At 47.5% G+C, this 15,585-nt stretch overlaps 1 protein-coding gene across 6 annotated transcripts in view; it reads left to right on the forward strand.

Annotated features, from left to right (window-relative positions):
* Positions 1–10,505, forward strand: part of LOC140424825 (ATP-dependent 6-phosphofructokinase, platelet type-like) — a 147,413-nt gene extending 136,908 nt beyond the window's left edge. For all 6 annotated transcript variants that reach the window (XM_072508297.1, XM_072508299.1, XM_072508298.1 and 3 more), the window contains 2 exons: positions 5,662–5,767; positions 9,879–10,505. In XM_072508297.1, the coding sequence (XP_072364398.1) occupies positions 5,662–5,767; positions 9,879–10,035 (263 nt within the window). In that variant the 3' untranslated portion in view covers positions 10,036–10,505. The remainder of the gene's footprint in view (positions 1–5,661; positions 5,768–9,878) is intronic.
* Positions 10,506–15,585: the final 5,080 nt, after the last annotated feature.

Raw genomic sequence — 15,585 nt, forward strand, 5'->3', positions numbered from 1 at the left:
ACTTCATTTGGCAGGAAGCACATTTTGAATTAGGGCCAGGCAATGAGTATATATCTCTCGCCCCTGAGATGGAAGCACAGATCTTTAAGTAAGGCCTGTTCAATTCAACAACATGGCCAGAAACCTGTCCAAGTGAGAGTAGCAGTTAAAACTCTCAGCCTTCTGTCCAACTGTTGAGTTTGAACGTTTTAATGGCTATCAGAAATTATAGCTTTAGTTGGGTTTCCCTTCAACATTAGCTCAAATAAATAGTTGCTGTGTAAGCCTTATGTTATTCTCTGGAAAGTTTGTGTGACACAAGACAGTTACGTTAACCTATCCCTTGCTTTATCCTGTATTGCTTCCCTCGCTGACGTTGTGGAACGCATAGATGAAGGTAATTGATTTTGTTTATTAATAAAATAGTGACAGATTTATTAATTCCCTGCATTGTCTTATCTATTGAAAATTGGCACTGCAAACATGACAGATGTTTCCTTTTCAATCACTTTCGATTTGAGGTTAATAGTTCGGTGTTGGTGCCACCCTAATCAGAGTTATTGTTGAAAGAAAGTGACTTTTACCCCTTATAAAGTTCTAAATTTAGAAGTTTTTGATGACTTGATTTTTAAAAAACCCAACCAATATTTGTCCCTAAATAAGCTTAGTGAATATCCTAAATTGCAACATATGTACAGCATTTTGCCATTAAATAAATTACATTTTAAAACATTTGTCGTTGTCCATGAACACTCTGCTCTGCTCATTAAAAATGATTCAGATGTAGGCCTGAAAAGTTTGAACTTCCGTAAATTTCTGGCATAGTTTCCTTTTCAGAGAACTACGTTCCCCAATCAAGTTAACAGCAAAAGAAAGCTTGGGCTAATTTTAGGGAGGAGGGTTCGTGTGGTCCGCTGCTTTAGTTTCATCGGCATCACAGACTCGTATCTGTATTGGGGTAGTGCCAGTTAAACCAGGCATAGCTTCCCGAGATGGTCGGCTAACAAAAGGAGCAATGCCCAATGACAGTAGTGTCATGATATTCAGGTAAATATCATGGTGCAAACATACATACATACTGATGGACAGATCAACGGACCAATCAATACACACACAACACCACAGGCAAGAGCATACACTATAAAACGGGGAACATGACACTTCCCATTCATTCCAGCAGGAGACAGCTCAGGGCACAGAGCTCACAACAAGCCACTCAGACATCCACCATGTGCTGAGTGCAACTCCAAGATAGTGTTAGGGATAGGTCCACAGATTCAAGGGTTATGATCGAACCACAGTAACCAGTTTACCATTGTAAACATTGTTAGTAATAAAACTGAGTTGTACCATCCGCAACCGTGTTGGTTCGTCTGTGTAGCAGAGCACCCAACACAACATAGTACCAGGATTGGAACCAGGTAACTGTGAGACCTACCTCGAATCCTCAGGAATCTGCCATCCTGCACCATGGACACCGTCAGCACGCCGCAGCCGCTACAAATCGCTGGAAACCTCGGCGTCAATTGGAAGCTGTTCAAACAGCGCTTCCAGCTCTTCCTGGAAGCCACCGAAAGGGAGAGCGCTTCAGACACCAGGAAAATCGCCCTCGGCAGGGCAACACGCCATCCATGTCTACAACTCCCTGGTGTTCGTGGAAGGTGAGGACGAGACCAAGTACAAGACGGTCCTTCTCAAACTCGACCAACACTTCAGCGTCGAGGTAAATGAGAGTTTCGAGAGGTATCTCTTCCAGCAGCGCCTGCAGGGTAAGGATGAGCCCTTTCAATCTTTCCTTACACACCTCCGTATCCTCGCGCAGTCCTGCGGTTACGACACCACCTCTGATTCAATGATTCGGGACCAGATTGTTTTTGGGGTCACCTCGGGCACCCTACGCTAGCAGCTCCTCAAAATTAAAGGCCTCACCCTAGCCTCCGCAATCGAAGCCTGTGTCCTTCATGAAAACGCGACCAGCCGCTACTCCCGATTTTAAGCGGCCGAATCGGCGTGGCAGGGGTCCTACGTGGCCAGATCGGCAAGGCAGGCGTCCCATGAGGCCGAACGGGTCCAGGCAATCAAATTCCTCCCGGCCCGCGGCCCGGACGAGGGCGGCCATTTCGCGCGCTTTCCGTGGCCGCCCGTGTTTGTGCGCGCCAAAAAAGTCGACGCAGAGGGACGTGATGCGCAGGCGCGCTCGATGCAAGACCGAACTGCGCATGCACGGTGGCGCAACGAACGCCATGATGTCACGACGTGCGGCAACTGCGGAGCCGCACATTGAAAGCGGCAATGTCCGGCAAAAAAACGACAATGCCTCCGCTGTGGCAAGATGGGCCACTACGCTGCCTGCTGTCGAGCAGCTCAACCTGCCAATGCTCCCCAATTCCGACAACCTCGCAGGGACGTGCGGACCATTCAGCCTCCTTACTACGAGTCATGCCCAGACGATATCCAGACCAGTGACATAGACGACCGGGATGCCTTCCGTGTTGCGGTCATTGATAGGAACCAGATGTCTCCAGGCAGGACCCACCAGCCGATGCCAGTGAACAGTGTCAATCCGGGTGATGAATGGTGTGCCACCCTAACGGTCAACTGATCACCGATAACATTCCGTCTGGACACTGGCGCCTCCGCCAACCTTATAGCGTGGTCAGCCTTCTACGCCATGAAGGTCAGACCACCAATTTGGCCATCCTGTTGCAAGATGGTCGACTACAATGGAAACGTTATCCCGGCCATGGGATCCTGCCAGCTCCAGGTGACACACAACACATACACGGCCACACTGTCATTCAAAATAGTCGGATCATCAAAGGACTCCCTGCTAGGCGCACAGGCATGCAAGGTTCTCCACCTCGTGCAGCGGGTCCACGCTCCTCTCCAGAAGGCACATCGGACTTCCCGGATGCAGAATTTAGGGCACAGCTTCAATCGCTCCTCGCCCACAACCAGGAGGCATTCAAAGGCATGGGCACACTGCCCTATACCTACAGAATGTGACTCAAACCAGACACCACCCCGGTCATTCACGCACCTCGCAGGGTCCCAGCGCCACTCAAAGACCGCCTCAACCAGCAGCTGCAGGATCTCCAGGACCAAGGGATGCTATCCCGGGTCACGGAGCCCACGCCATGGGTCAGCTCCATGGTGTGTCCCATCATCTCGGCATCCGAGGTCTTTCACAGGGTCATGGAACAGATGATGGAGGGCATCGAAGGGGTGCGCGTCTACGTTGACGACGTCATCATGTGGTCCACCACACCACAGGAGCACATCAATCGTCTCCAGCGTGTCTTTGCGCGGATACGGGAAAACGGCCTGCGCCTCAACCGAGCCAAGTGTTCTTTCGGCCAAACCGAGCTGAAGTTTCTGGGGACCACATATCCCAGTCAGGGGTCCGTCCGGATGCAGACAAGGTGAGTGCCATTACAGCCATGCCGCAGCCGGCAGACAAGAAAGCAGTGCTACGCTTCCTAGGCATGGTCAACTTCCTGTGGAAGTTCATTCCCAACCTTGCCTCCCACACGACGGCTCTTCGCCACCTAGTCAAGAAGTCCACGGAGTTCCAATGGCTGCCCCCACACCAGAAGGAATGGGAGGAGCTCAAAATTAAGCTCACCACAGCACCGGTATTGGCATTTTCCGACACATCTCGTGACACTAAAATTTCGACTGATGCCAGCCAGTCCGGCATTGGGGCGGTACTCCTACAGCGGGATGACACTGCGTCATGGGCCCCGGTCGCCTATGCCTCACGGGCCATGACACCCACAGAACAGCGCTACGCGCAGATCGAAAAGGAGTGCCTTGGTTTGCTAACCGGAATAGACCAGTTCCATGACTACGTGTATGGTCTCCCCCAGTTTGCCGTTGAGACTGACCATCGCCCCCTGGTCAGCATCATCCATAAGGACCTGAACAAAATGACCCCTCGCCTCCAGCGCATCCTACTCAAACTCAGGAGGTACGACTTCCAACTGGTCTACAACCCGGGAAAGGACCTTATCATTGCGGATGCCCTATCTAGAGCAATGAGCACACCGCCCGACTCGGAGGGGTTCGTCTATCAGGTCGAAGCGCAGGTGGCCTTCACATCGGCAAATCTGCCAGCCGATGACTCCAGTCTGGCCCGTATTCGCCGGGAGACTGCAGCTGACCCCCTTCTACAACGTGTGATGCACCACATGACGGGAGGGTGGCTCAAAGGACAGTGCCCGCAGTTCTACAATGTCCAGGACGACCTGGCCGTCATTGATGGTGTCCTCCTAAAGCTGGACCGGATTGTGATTCCACACAGCATGCACAAGCTGGTCCTCGACCAACTACACAAAGGCCATCTGGGGGGCGAGAAATGCAGACGGAGGGCCCGAGAGGCGGTATACTGGCCGGGCATCAGTGATGACATTGCCAATATGGTGCTCAACTGCCCCACCTGCCAAAGCTTTCAGCCGGCGCAACCTCCTGAGACGCTTCAGCCCCATGAGCTGGTGACGTCCCCCTGGGCGAAGGTGGGTGTGGACCTTTTTCACGCGCTCGGCAGGGACTATGTAATCTTCATTGATTACTTTTCAAACTATCCAGAGGTCATACGCCTGCACGATTTGACATCGTCTGCTGTCATAAGGGCCTGCAAAGACACCTTCGCTCGCTACGGCATTCCGATTACTGTCATGTCGGACAATGGGCCCTGTTTTGCCAGCCAGGAATGGTCATCCTTTGCTGCTTCGTATGGCTTCACACGCGTGACGTCCAGCCCTCTGCATCTGTACTTATCTGTACTTCAAGTACTTGGCTGATCAGGTGATAGGACAGTGTAAATTCTAATATTTGCCTTTGGAGTAGTCTCTGTGAATGTGGTCAGTATTGGTTCCGGCAATTCTACTTTCGAATGGCGAGCTTTTGACATTAACATATCAATTATATTATGGTAGAGATGTTGGCATGGATGTAATGTCACTGGACTAGGAATCCAGAGGCCCAGCCTGGTGCTCTGGAGACATGGGTTCAATCTCACCACCACAGATGGTGGAGTTGAATTTAATTAATCAATCTGGAATGTAAGGCTAGTCTCCGAAATGGTGATCATGAAGTTATCATTGATTGTCATAAAGTCCCATCTGGTTCACTAGAAGGAAATCTGCCGCCAGTACCTGGTCTGCCGTACATGTGGCTTCAGACCCGTAGCAATGTATTTGACTGTCAACTGCCCTTTGAAATGTTCTAGCAAGCCATTCAGATCAAGGACAATTGGGGATAGACAAACAGATGCTGCCTTTGCCATCTACGGCCACGTCCCATGAAAGAATAAATACATAAAAAATGTTGCATGCTTGAACTATTCCAACATAGATCTGTTCCATATAGAACTTGCCTTTTGAAAATGAAATTCTCTAAATAGTCTTCCTTTTAGAAGCATGCACTTCTTCACCCAGAGAGTGGTGAGTCTGTGGAATTTGTCCAGTTGAGGCCAAAACATTGTATGTTTTCAAGGAGTTAGATTTAGCACTTGGGGAGAAGGGAATCAAAGCGGGAACAGGTTAATGATGATCATGATCAATGGCAGAGCAGGCTGGAAGGGCCGAATGGCCTACTTCTACTTTTATTTTTCTATGAACTTTAAACAAAATTTATGTGTAGTTTGACCAATTTTGTATATATATTTTTAAAAACATGCAGGAAGAGTATTTGCAAATAGTCCTGACACTGCCTGCTTGCTGGGCATGCGCAGACGTACCCTGGTGTTTCAGCCTGTAGAAGAGCTAAAGAATGAGACTGATTTTCAGTAAGTATAGCTATCACTTCTGTGAGACTTCAGCTTTGTTGGTGAACCTTGTATAAAATCTCTTTTTCCGCCTCTGACGTCACCTGAAACCGGCCCTGCCTCACCTGCTGCTGAAACCCTCATCCATGCTTTCAATTCCTCGACTTGACTATTCCGAAGCTCCCCTGGTTGACAGCCAGTCTCTCCAATTTTCCACCATATCTAAACTTAAAGCTCAGCTCAATCTCGGCTGCCTGCATCCTGACATGCATCGAATCCCATTCACCCCTCAGGCTTCTGGAACAGCAATGCTAAATTTTTAAAATCTTCCTCGTTTCCAAATCTCTCCCTAGCCTTCCCCTTCCCCATCTCTGTAATCCACTGCCAACATCTGTGTTTCCCTAGTTCTTCTAGGGGGAGACAATGGTGCAGTGGTAATGTCACTGGACCAGTAATCCAGAGGTCCAGACAAATTCTCTGGGGATATGGGTTCAAACCCCACCATGCCAGCCAAATGTAAGATCAATTGAAAAGCCAGCCTCAGTAATGTCCTTTAGGAAAGGAAATCTACTGGCCTACACGTGACTCCGGACTCTTAACTAAACTCAGTTCAAGGGCACTTCAGGATGGCTGCCTTTGTCAACCTCTTCAGCAATGCCCACACTCCATGGAAGCAGCCCTGATTTGGTGGCCGTCCCTTCAGCTGTCTTGAATTTTGTATAAGTGTTGATTCCCAAATTTCTTTCTCCGTCAGTCTGGCCTCAATAAAAGTCGAGATGGATTCGCACGTAAAAAGAAGTTATTTTATTTAGCTTGCAAGCTTAATTCATCTCACAGAAACATAAGAGACTTCCAGTCTCCTACATCCCAGAAAGCGAATGAACAAAGAGACAAAGGGATCTCTGCAAATCAATTCAAATGGTATCAAGTTTCACATACTCGACGCCCATAGGTCAGCCTATATCCCTCCTGACCTGTTTGATCTATTCTGATTGGCTCACTTCCAATCCCTTTCTCTGGCCCCTATCAATGCAGCATCACTCTCATAGACACACCTCTTCCTGCTTTTTCCATGCGGTCTCAAATCCCTTTGTCTCTATCTGCCAGAATCAAAGTGGCTTATTTCTACATTACATTAACTAATATCTCTAAAGTAACTATTTTATATCACATTCGTCATAAGGTGCTCCTTAAAACCCACCTCTTGATTCACTTCTCCTAATTTCTCCTTATGTGGTTTAATGTCAAACTTTGGTGCATCGAATCCCAAAACATGGGATTAATTGTATCAATATTTATAATTACCGTTTATCATTTTTATGTATTGAACATGCTGACTTTTCTGTAATTGGGTGACTTGCACTTGTGCTCCTGTGCAAAAATCAAGGCTGACTGTCCCCAGAGGGGGCACTGCACTGTCAGCGGTGTTTTTCTTTCCCCAGGTGAGACATTAAGCTGAAGTCCCATCTGTCTGTTCTGGTGGTTGTAAAAGATCCCATGGCACTATTTTTGAAGCAAGTGAGCTATCCCTGGTGGTCTCCCCAATATTTATCACGCGATCAACATCACGGCCAAGATTTTTCGGATGGCGGAGTTTCCCTTCCCGCCACCCGAGGAGTCTACGTCAAACACGTCCCTGCCAATTACTGCCTGCCCTGCAGCCATTTCATGCTCCAACGAGTGTGAATTGGCTGGAGGCTGGACTTCCACCTCCTCACTCAGGAGGAAATCCTGCCTCAGAGAGCGACCAGCTGCTCCGATTTGCTGGCAGCTCTCTAGTCTCTGCAGCGCCAGAAGCTGCAGTAGACAAGACTGAGACTGCAAGCAATCCGCAGAGTCTTAAGTGTTGGGAGTACAGGGCCAGGTAGGTTTTGGTGCTCAGGGTGGGGAAGGAGGATGAGGCTTTGGAGGGGGGTGGGGGTGAGATGGGCAAAGTGGTGTAGGGGTATTGCTGCAGAGGTCAGGGGAGAGGAAGCACCCGCAGTGGTCACACCTGCGAGGGGGGGGGGGAGCCCGATGTTAAAGGAGGTCGTTGATGGAGAATCTCTCACTGCCAGAGGCCTGAGCAGAGTAACATTTTGGGGTCCCACCTCGCCCCTGAACTCCTGTCTCCAGCCTGGGGGTGGGCTGGAAACGGCCCTTATGTGGTTGTTAATTGGCCGATTAACGGCCTCACTTGGGATGAGGGCGGTGAGTCTGGCTGAAGCCTCACAATTGGTGAGAGGTCAGGATGGGGGAGAACCCAATGGGATTGCCATCCAAAGAATTTTATGGCAGGCCACCCGTCACTCCCTCCGCCACCTACAAACCCATTGGAACATAAAAGTCTGCTCCCAACAAAACAGATTATCTAGTTACTATCGCATTGCTTTTTGTGGGAATTTGCTATGCACAAATCAGTTGCCAAATCCAGCATTTTTTTGTCCATTCCTAAATGCCCTTGAGTAGGTGGTGGTGAGCCATCGCCTTGAACGGCTGCAGTACATGTGGTGTATGTACATGCAGTGTGCTGTTAGAAAGGGATTTCCAGAATTTTGATCCAGTGACAATGAAGGAACTAATACATTTTTCAAACTCCTGATGGTATGTGGCTTGGAGAACTTGCAGCTGATGCTTCACCTATACATCTGCTGACCTGCCTTTCTAGGTTGTAGACGATGCAGATTTGGAAAGTGTTGTTGAAGGAAGCTTGATGAGTTCCTGCAGTGCATTCGATAGATGGTACACACTGCTGCTACTTTGCATCAGTGATGGAGGGAGTGAATTTTAAGATGGTCGTTGGGCAAGTGGGTAGTATTCCATCTTACTCTGACTTGTAATTTGTTAATGGTGGACCGGTTTTGGGGAGCCAAGTGATGACCCATCACAGAATTCCCTCAGCCTCTTACCTGTTTTTGTAGCCACAATTGGCTAGTGAAATTCAGTTTCTGGTCAATGATAACCCCCAGGAAGTTGATAGTGGGAGATTCAGTCATGGTAATGTCAAGGGTTGATGTTTAGCTTCTCTCTTGTTGGTGATGGTCATTGCCTGCCACTGGTGTGGTGTGAATGTTACCTGCCACTTGTCAACCCAAGCCAAGCCTCTTCCTTTGTGCTAGTTATCCACCTGATTCCTATCGATTTCACTTTTACTCTGGCTCCTTGATTTCATTACAGGAGCTGGTTTAGCACACTGGGCTAAACAGCTGGCTTTTAAAGCAGACCAAGGCAGGCCAGCAACACGGTTCGATTCCCGTACCAGCCTCCCCGAACAGGCACCGGAATGTGGCGACTAGGGGCTTTTCACAGTAACTTCATTGAAGCCTACTTGTGACAATAAGCGATTTACATTTCATTTTCATTTTATTTTCATTAGTCCAAAGATGTGCAGGTTAGGTGGATTGGCCATGATAAATTGCCCTTAAGTGTCCAAAATTGCCCTTAGTGTTGGGTGGGGTTACTCGGTTATGGGGATAGGGTGTAGGTGTTGACCTTGGGTAGGGTGCTCTTTCCAAGAGCTGGTGCAGACTTGATGGGCCGAATGGCCTCCTTCTGCACTGTAAATTCTATGATAATCTATGATAATCCTCATCCTTGATGCGATCAAATGCAGCTTTGATGTCGAGGACTGAGACTGTCCCCTCACTTCTTGAATTAGCTCTTTTGTCCATGTTCGGACCAGGACTATATTGAGGTCAAGAGCTGGGTAACCCTGGCAAAACCCAAACTGTGTGAGCATTAGTGAGCAAGTTATTACTTGATGGCACCATTGACAATACCTTCTGCCACTTGGCTGATTATCTAGTGGAGGCTGATGGGGTTGTAATTGGCCAGATTGGATTTGTCCTGCTTTTTACACTCAGGACATATATGGGCAATTTTCCACAATATTGTAGCTATAGTGGAACAGCGTGGCTATGATGCAGCTGATTCTGGAGCACATGACTTCAGTACTGTTACCGTAATGCTGTCAGCATAGAACTTTGAGGCTGACGTTTACTTTTACTCTAAATACTTTGTAATTACTCTAACAAGGGTACGTTATGTTTTTTTTTGGGGGGGAGGGGGGACTTTGAAGTGCAATACTTAATTGCTGAGTCCCCCGGTGTGAACAGTGTAGGTTGAAGTTTAAGATTCTGATTTGTATTTTCAGCCATCGAATTCCAAAGGAGCAGTGGTGGCTGAAGCTCCGTCCACTGATGAAGATTCTAGCCAAATATAAGATCAGCTTTGACGTGTCAGATGCTGGGCAAATGGAACACGTGGACCGGCGCCTTGTTAGAGATTTTCAAAGCAGCATCACTATTTAAAAGTAGCCCAGATAAAAACATGTGCTTCTGGCCCAAGTTGTGTGAGAGATCCATAGCCTTTATATTGTCCAGCAGAGAATTGTAACGTCCAATTTGTTCTGTCACGGTTAAATGTGTTATACCATCATTTTATGTTGAAATAAAAGAAGCAGCAATCCTGTCATCTGTTCTTGCTATTCCCAGCAACTAGTACCAAATGGAACAATTGGTTTGTTAGTTCATGTGAAATAAATCATCATGCTTGCATGGAGAAAAACAAAGTGTAAAACATAATATATTGCTTTTCATTGCACAGCACAGCCGTAATATATTTATTGTGTAGATCACTGTAGAAGAGACACCATATAATATTTTGAAAAAGCAGAAGACATATTTATGTGACCAATGCAGTAAATGTATTGTAGTGAAGTGAATATATTGTTTATTTTTCCTCCAGCTTTAAATAAAATTGCTATGGCTGGTCCTACACAGACTTGAGTCCATTGACTTTATTTCAGCCTATACATACATGAATGAGACAACACACTGCCAACGTAAGACTGCACAAAATGGTCCCAAGGATTATAATTACAAGGGATGTTGTAAAAACCTGGCTAGTATTCCATGAGTATAGAGGGTGAATATACTACTATTTCCAAGGGCTGGTGCAGACTCGATGGGCTGAATGGCCCCCTTCTGCACTGTAAATTCTATGAAGAGGTGATCTTATCTAATTTAGGGTGGCACAGTGGTTAGCACAGCTTCCTCAGAATCGGGGACCCGGGTTCGATTCAGACTTTGGGCGACTATGTGGAGTTTGGATGTTCTCCTCGTGGGTTTCTTCCGGTTGCTCAAGTTTCCTCCCAGTCTAAAGACGTGCAAATAAGGTGGACTGGCCATGGAAAAGTGGTGTGGGAAAGAGGGGTTCCTTTTCATGGGACACTGGCATCAGTTCTGGAGCAGGGGGGACCTATATCGTTGGGATGGTCTCCACCTGAACCGAGCTGGGACCAGTGTTTTGGCGAAAAGAGTAAATAGGGTGGTCAATAGGACTTTAAACTAGAGATTGGGAGGGAAGGGAAAGTCAGGGAACCAAGAGGTGAAGTAATCAGTGGGAAGCGTAGCTGCTTAGGAATACAAAAAAGCACGAAAAGACAAAACTCAGGAGAGGGTACGATAGTCCCAATCCCACAAAATATGACAGTGTATGGAAAGGCTCAGTAAACCAAGGTCCACCACACTAAGAAAACAAAAAGGGACGGTCAATAGAGAATAATTAAAGGTGCTATATTTAAATGCGCGCAGTGTACGGAACAAGGTAGATGAGCTTGTGGCCCAGATTGTGACTGGCAGGTATGATGTGGTAGACATCACAGAGACGTGATTGCAGGGGATTCAGGACTGGCATTTAAACATCCAGGGATTCACAACCTATCGAAAAGACAGAGAGGTGGGCAGAGGGGGCGGGGTTGCTTTGTTAATTAGGAATGAAATTAAATCAATAGCACTAAACGACATAGGGTCAGATGATGTGGAGTCTGTGTGGGTAGAGTTGAGGAACCACAAAGGCAAAAAAAACATAATGGGAGTTATGTACAGGCCTCCTAACAGTGGTCAGGACCGGGGGCACAAAATGCACCACGAAATAGAAAGTGCATGTCAGAAAGGCAAGGTCACAGTGATCATAGGGGACTTCAATATGCAGGTGGACTGGGTAAATAATGCTGCCAGTGGACCCAAGGAAAGGGAATTCATTGACTGTTTACAGGAGGGCTTTTTGGAACAGCTTGTGATGGAGCCCACGAGGGAACAGGCCATTCTGGACTTAGTGTTATGTAGTGAGCCAGACTTGATTAAAGATCTTAAAGTAAGGGAACACTTAGGAGGCAGTGATCATAATATGGTAGAATTCAATCTCCAATTTGAAAGAAAGAAGGTAGAATCAGATGTAAAGGTGTTACAGTTAAATAAAGGTAACTACAGGGGCATGAGGGAGGAACTGACGAAAATCGACTGGGAGCAGAGCCGAGTGGGAAAGACAGTAGAACAGCAATGGCAGGAGTTTCTGGGAGTAATTGAGGACACAGTACTGAGGTTCATCCCAAAGAAAAGAAAGGTTATCAGAGGGGGGATGAGGCAGCCATGGCTGATAAAGGAAGTTAGGGAATGCATCAAAGCAAAAGAGAAAGCCTATAATGTGGCAAAGAGTAGTGGGAAGTCAGAAGATTGGAAAGTCTACAAAAACAAACAGAGGATAACAAAGAGAGAAATAAGAAAAGAGAGGATCAAATATGAAGGTAGGCTAGCCAGTAACATTAGGAATGATAGTAAAAGTTTCTTTAAATACATTAAAAACAAACGGGAGGCAAAAGTAGACATTGGGCCGCTCCAAAATGACGCTGGTAATCTAGCGATGGTAGACAAGGAAATAGCTGAGGAACTAAATAAGTACTTTGCATTAGTCTTCACAGTAGAAGACATGAGTAATATCCCAACAATTCAGGAGAGTCAGGGGGCAGATTTGAATATGGTAGCCATCACAAAGGAGAAAGTGCTAGAGAAACTAAGAGGTCTAAAAATTGATAAATCTCCGGGCCCAGATGGGCTACATCCTAGAGTTCTAAAGGCGCAGGGGCCTTCTTGGAGGTGAGTAGTTAGTTTAAAAGCACTTACCTTTACAGGAGCAGCCCATTGGATTTCGGCGGCAGCGGTGCGCAGGGGCCTTCTTGGAGGTGAGTAGTGAGTTTAAAAACCTTACCTTTACAGGAGCAGCCCATTGGATTTCGGCGGCAGCGGTGCGCAGGGGCCTTCTGGGAGGTGAGTAGTGAGTTTAAAAGCACTTACCTTTACAGGAGCAGCCCATTGGATTTCGGCGGCAGCGGTGCGCAGGGGCCTTCTTGGAGGTGAGTAGTGAGTTTAAAAACCTTACCTTTACAGGAGCAGCCCATTGGATTTCGGCGGGAACCGGAAGTTCGACCTCTGGCAAGTCCCCCCCCCCCCCAATAAATTCTGGTGGAGAGGAAACCCGAGACACTACACGTGTAGTGTCTCCCACCCACCCTCCTCCTCTAACCTAATAATAAGACCCATTGGTGTAAGGTAAGTGCCATATTATATTATATATTATTAGCATTGTGCAGGCCAAGGATTGGAGGTGGAGGAGCAGTCTCTGTCAGCGAGAGAACCTGAGAACATCTCAGAAGGTAAGCAAGTGATTTTTACTTTTATACCTTTTTTCAAATTGTGTGTGTCGGGGGGGACAGAAAAGCTGTGACCTGAGTGGCTGGTTGGGATTCTAACCTAATTTTTTTTTTTTGACTATTTGGGAACTAATTAAACATAATAACTTAATTATAATTTAGAGGATATCTAAGCCAGAGATCGGAGGATATTATAGTTAGCTATCGCATTTCTATTAGAAATCTAGTGCTAGGAAACAGATAGTTGACAGTAACTTTGTAATTTAAAAAAAAGTATTTATTAAAAAAAAAGACAAATTTTAATTTTAATTAATTGACGCAATGTCAGTTAGAGGGGTGCTGTGCTCTGACTGTGAGATGTGGCAGGTCCGGGAGGCTTCCAGCGTCCTGGATGGCTTCATCTGCAGAAAGTGCACCCAACTGCAGCTCCTCACAGACCGCATGGTTCGGTTGGAGCAGCAATTGGATGCACTTAGGAGCATGCAGGTGGCGGAAAGCGTCATAGATCGCAGTTATGTAAGTGTGGTCACACCCAAGGTGCAGGCAGAGAAATGGGTGACCACCAGAAAGGGCAGGCAGTCAGTGCAGGAATCCCCTGTGGTTGTCCCCCTCTCGAACAGATATACCCCTTTGGATACTGTCGGGGGGGATAGCCTATCAGGGGAAAACAGCAGCAGCCAGAGCAGTGGCACCACGGCTGGCTCTGATGTTCAGAAGGGAGGGTCAAAGCGCAGAAGAGTAATAGTTATAGGGGACTCTATAGTCAGGGGAACAGATAGGCGCTTCTGTGGACGTGAAAGAGACTCCAGGATGGTATGTTGCCTCCCTGGTGCCAGGGTCCAGGATGTCTCCGAACGGGTAGAGGGAATCCTGAAGGGGGAGGGCAAACAGGTAGAGGTCGTTGTACATATTGGTACTAACGACATAGGCAGGAAGAGGCATGAGGTCCTGCAGCAGGAGTTCAGGGAGCTAGGCAGAAAGTTAAAAGACAGGACCTCGAGGGTTGTAATCTCGGGATTACTCCCTGTGCCACGTGCCAGTGAGGCTAGAAATAGGAAGATAGAGCAGACAAACACGTGGCTAAACAGCTGGTGTAGGAGGGAGGGTTTCGGTTATCTGGACCACTGGGAGCTCTTCCGGGGCAGGTGTGACCTGTATAAGATGGACAGGTTGCATCTAAACCGGAGAGGCATAAATATCCTGGCCGCGAGATTTGCTAGTGTCACACGGGAGGGTTTAAACTAGTATGGCAGGGGGGTGGGCACGGGAGCAATAGGTCAGAAGGTGAGAGCGTTGAGGGAGAACTAGGGAATATGGACAGTGTGGCTCTGAGGCAGAGCAGACTGGGAGAAGTTGCTGAACACAGCGGGTCTGGTGGCCTGAAGTGCATATGTTTTAATGCAAGGAGCATTACGGGTAAGGCAGATGAACTTAGAGCTTGGATTACTACTTGGAACTATGATGTTGTTGCCATTACAGAGACCTGGTTGAGGGAAGGGCAGGATTGGCAGCTAAACGTTCCAGGTTTTAGATGTTTCAGGCGGGACAGAGGGGGATGTAAAAGGGGAGGCGGAGTTGCGCTACTTGTTCAGGAGAGTATCACAGCTATACAGCGAGAGGACACCTCAGAGGGCAGTGAGGCTATATGGGTAGAGATCAGGAATAAGAAGGGTGCAGTCACAATGTTGGGGGTATACTACAGGCCTCCCAACAGCCAGCGGGAGATAGAGGAGCAGATAGGTAGACAGATTTTGGAAAAGAGTAAAAACAACAGGGTTGTGGTGATGGGAGACTTCAACTTCCCCAATATTGACTGGGACTCACTTAGTGCCAGGGGCTTAGACGGGGCAGAGTTTGTAAGGAGCATCCAGGAGGGCTTCTTAAAACAATATGTAAACAGTCCAACTAGGGAAGAGGCGGTACTGGACCTGGTATTGGGGAATGAGCCCGGCCAGGTGGTAGATGTTTCAGTAGGGGAGCATTTCGGTAACAGTGACCACAATTCAGTAAGTTTTAAAGTACTGGTGGACAAGGATAAGAGTGGTCCGAGGATGAATGTGCTAAATTGGGGGAAGGCTAATTATAACAATATTAGGCGGGAACTGAAGAGCATAGATTGGGGGCGGATGTTTGAGGGCAAATCAACATCTGACATGTGGGAGGCTTTCAAGTGTCAGTTGATAGGAATACAGGACAGGCATGTTCCTGTGAGGAAGAAAGACAAATACGGCAATTTTCGGGAACCTTGGATGACGAATGATATTGTAGGCCTCGTCAAAAAGAAAAAGGAGGCATTTGTCAGGGCTAAAAGGCTGGGAACAGACGAAGCCTGTGTGGCATATAAGGAAAGTAGGAAGGAACTTAAGCAGGG

Source organism: Scyliorhinus torazame, chromosome 6 (assembly GCF_047496885.1).
Source record: "Scyliorhinus torazame isolate Kashiwa2021f chromosome 6, sScyTor2.1, whole genome shotgun sequence".
Lineage (NCBI taxonomy): Eukaryota > Metazoa > Chordata > Chondrichthyes > Carcharhiniformes > Scyliorhinidae > Scyliorhinus > Scyliorhinus torazame.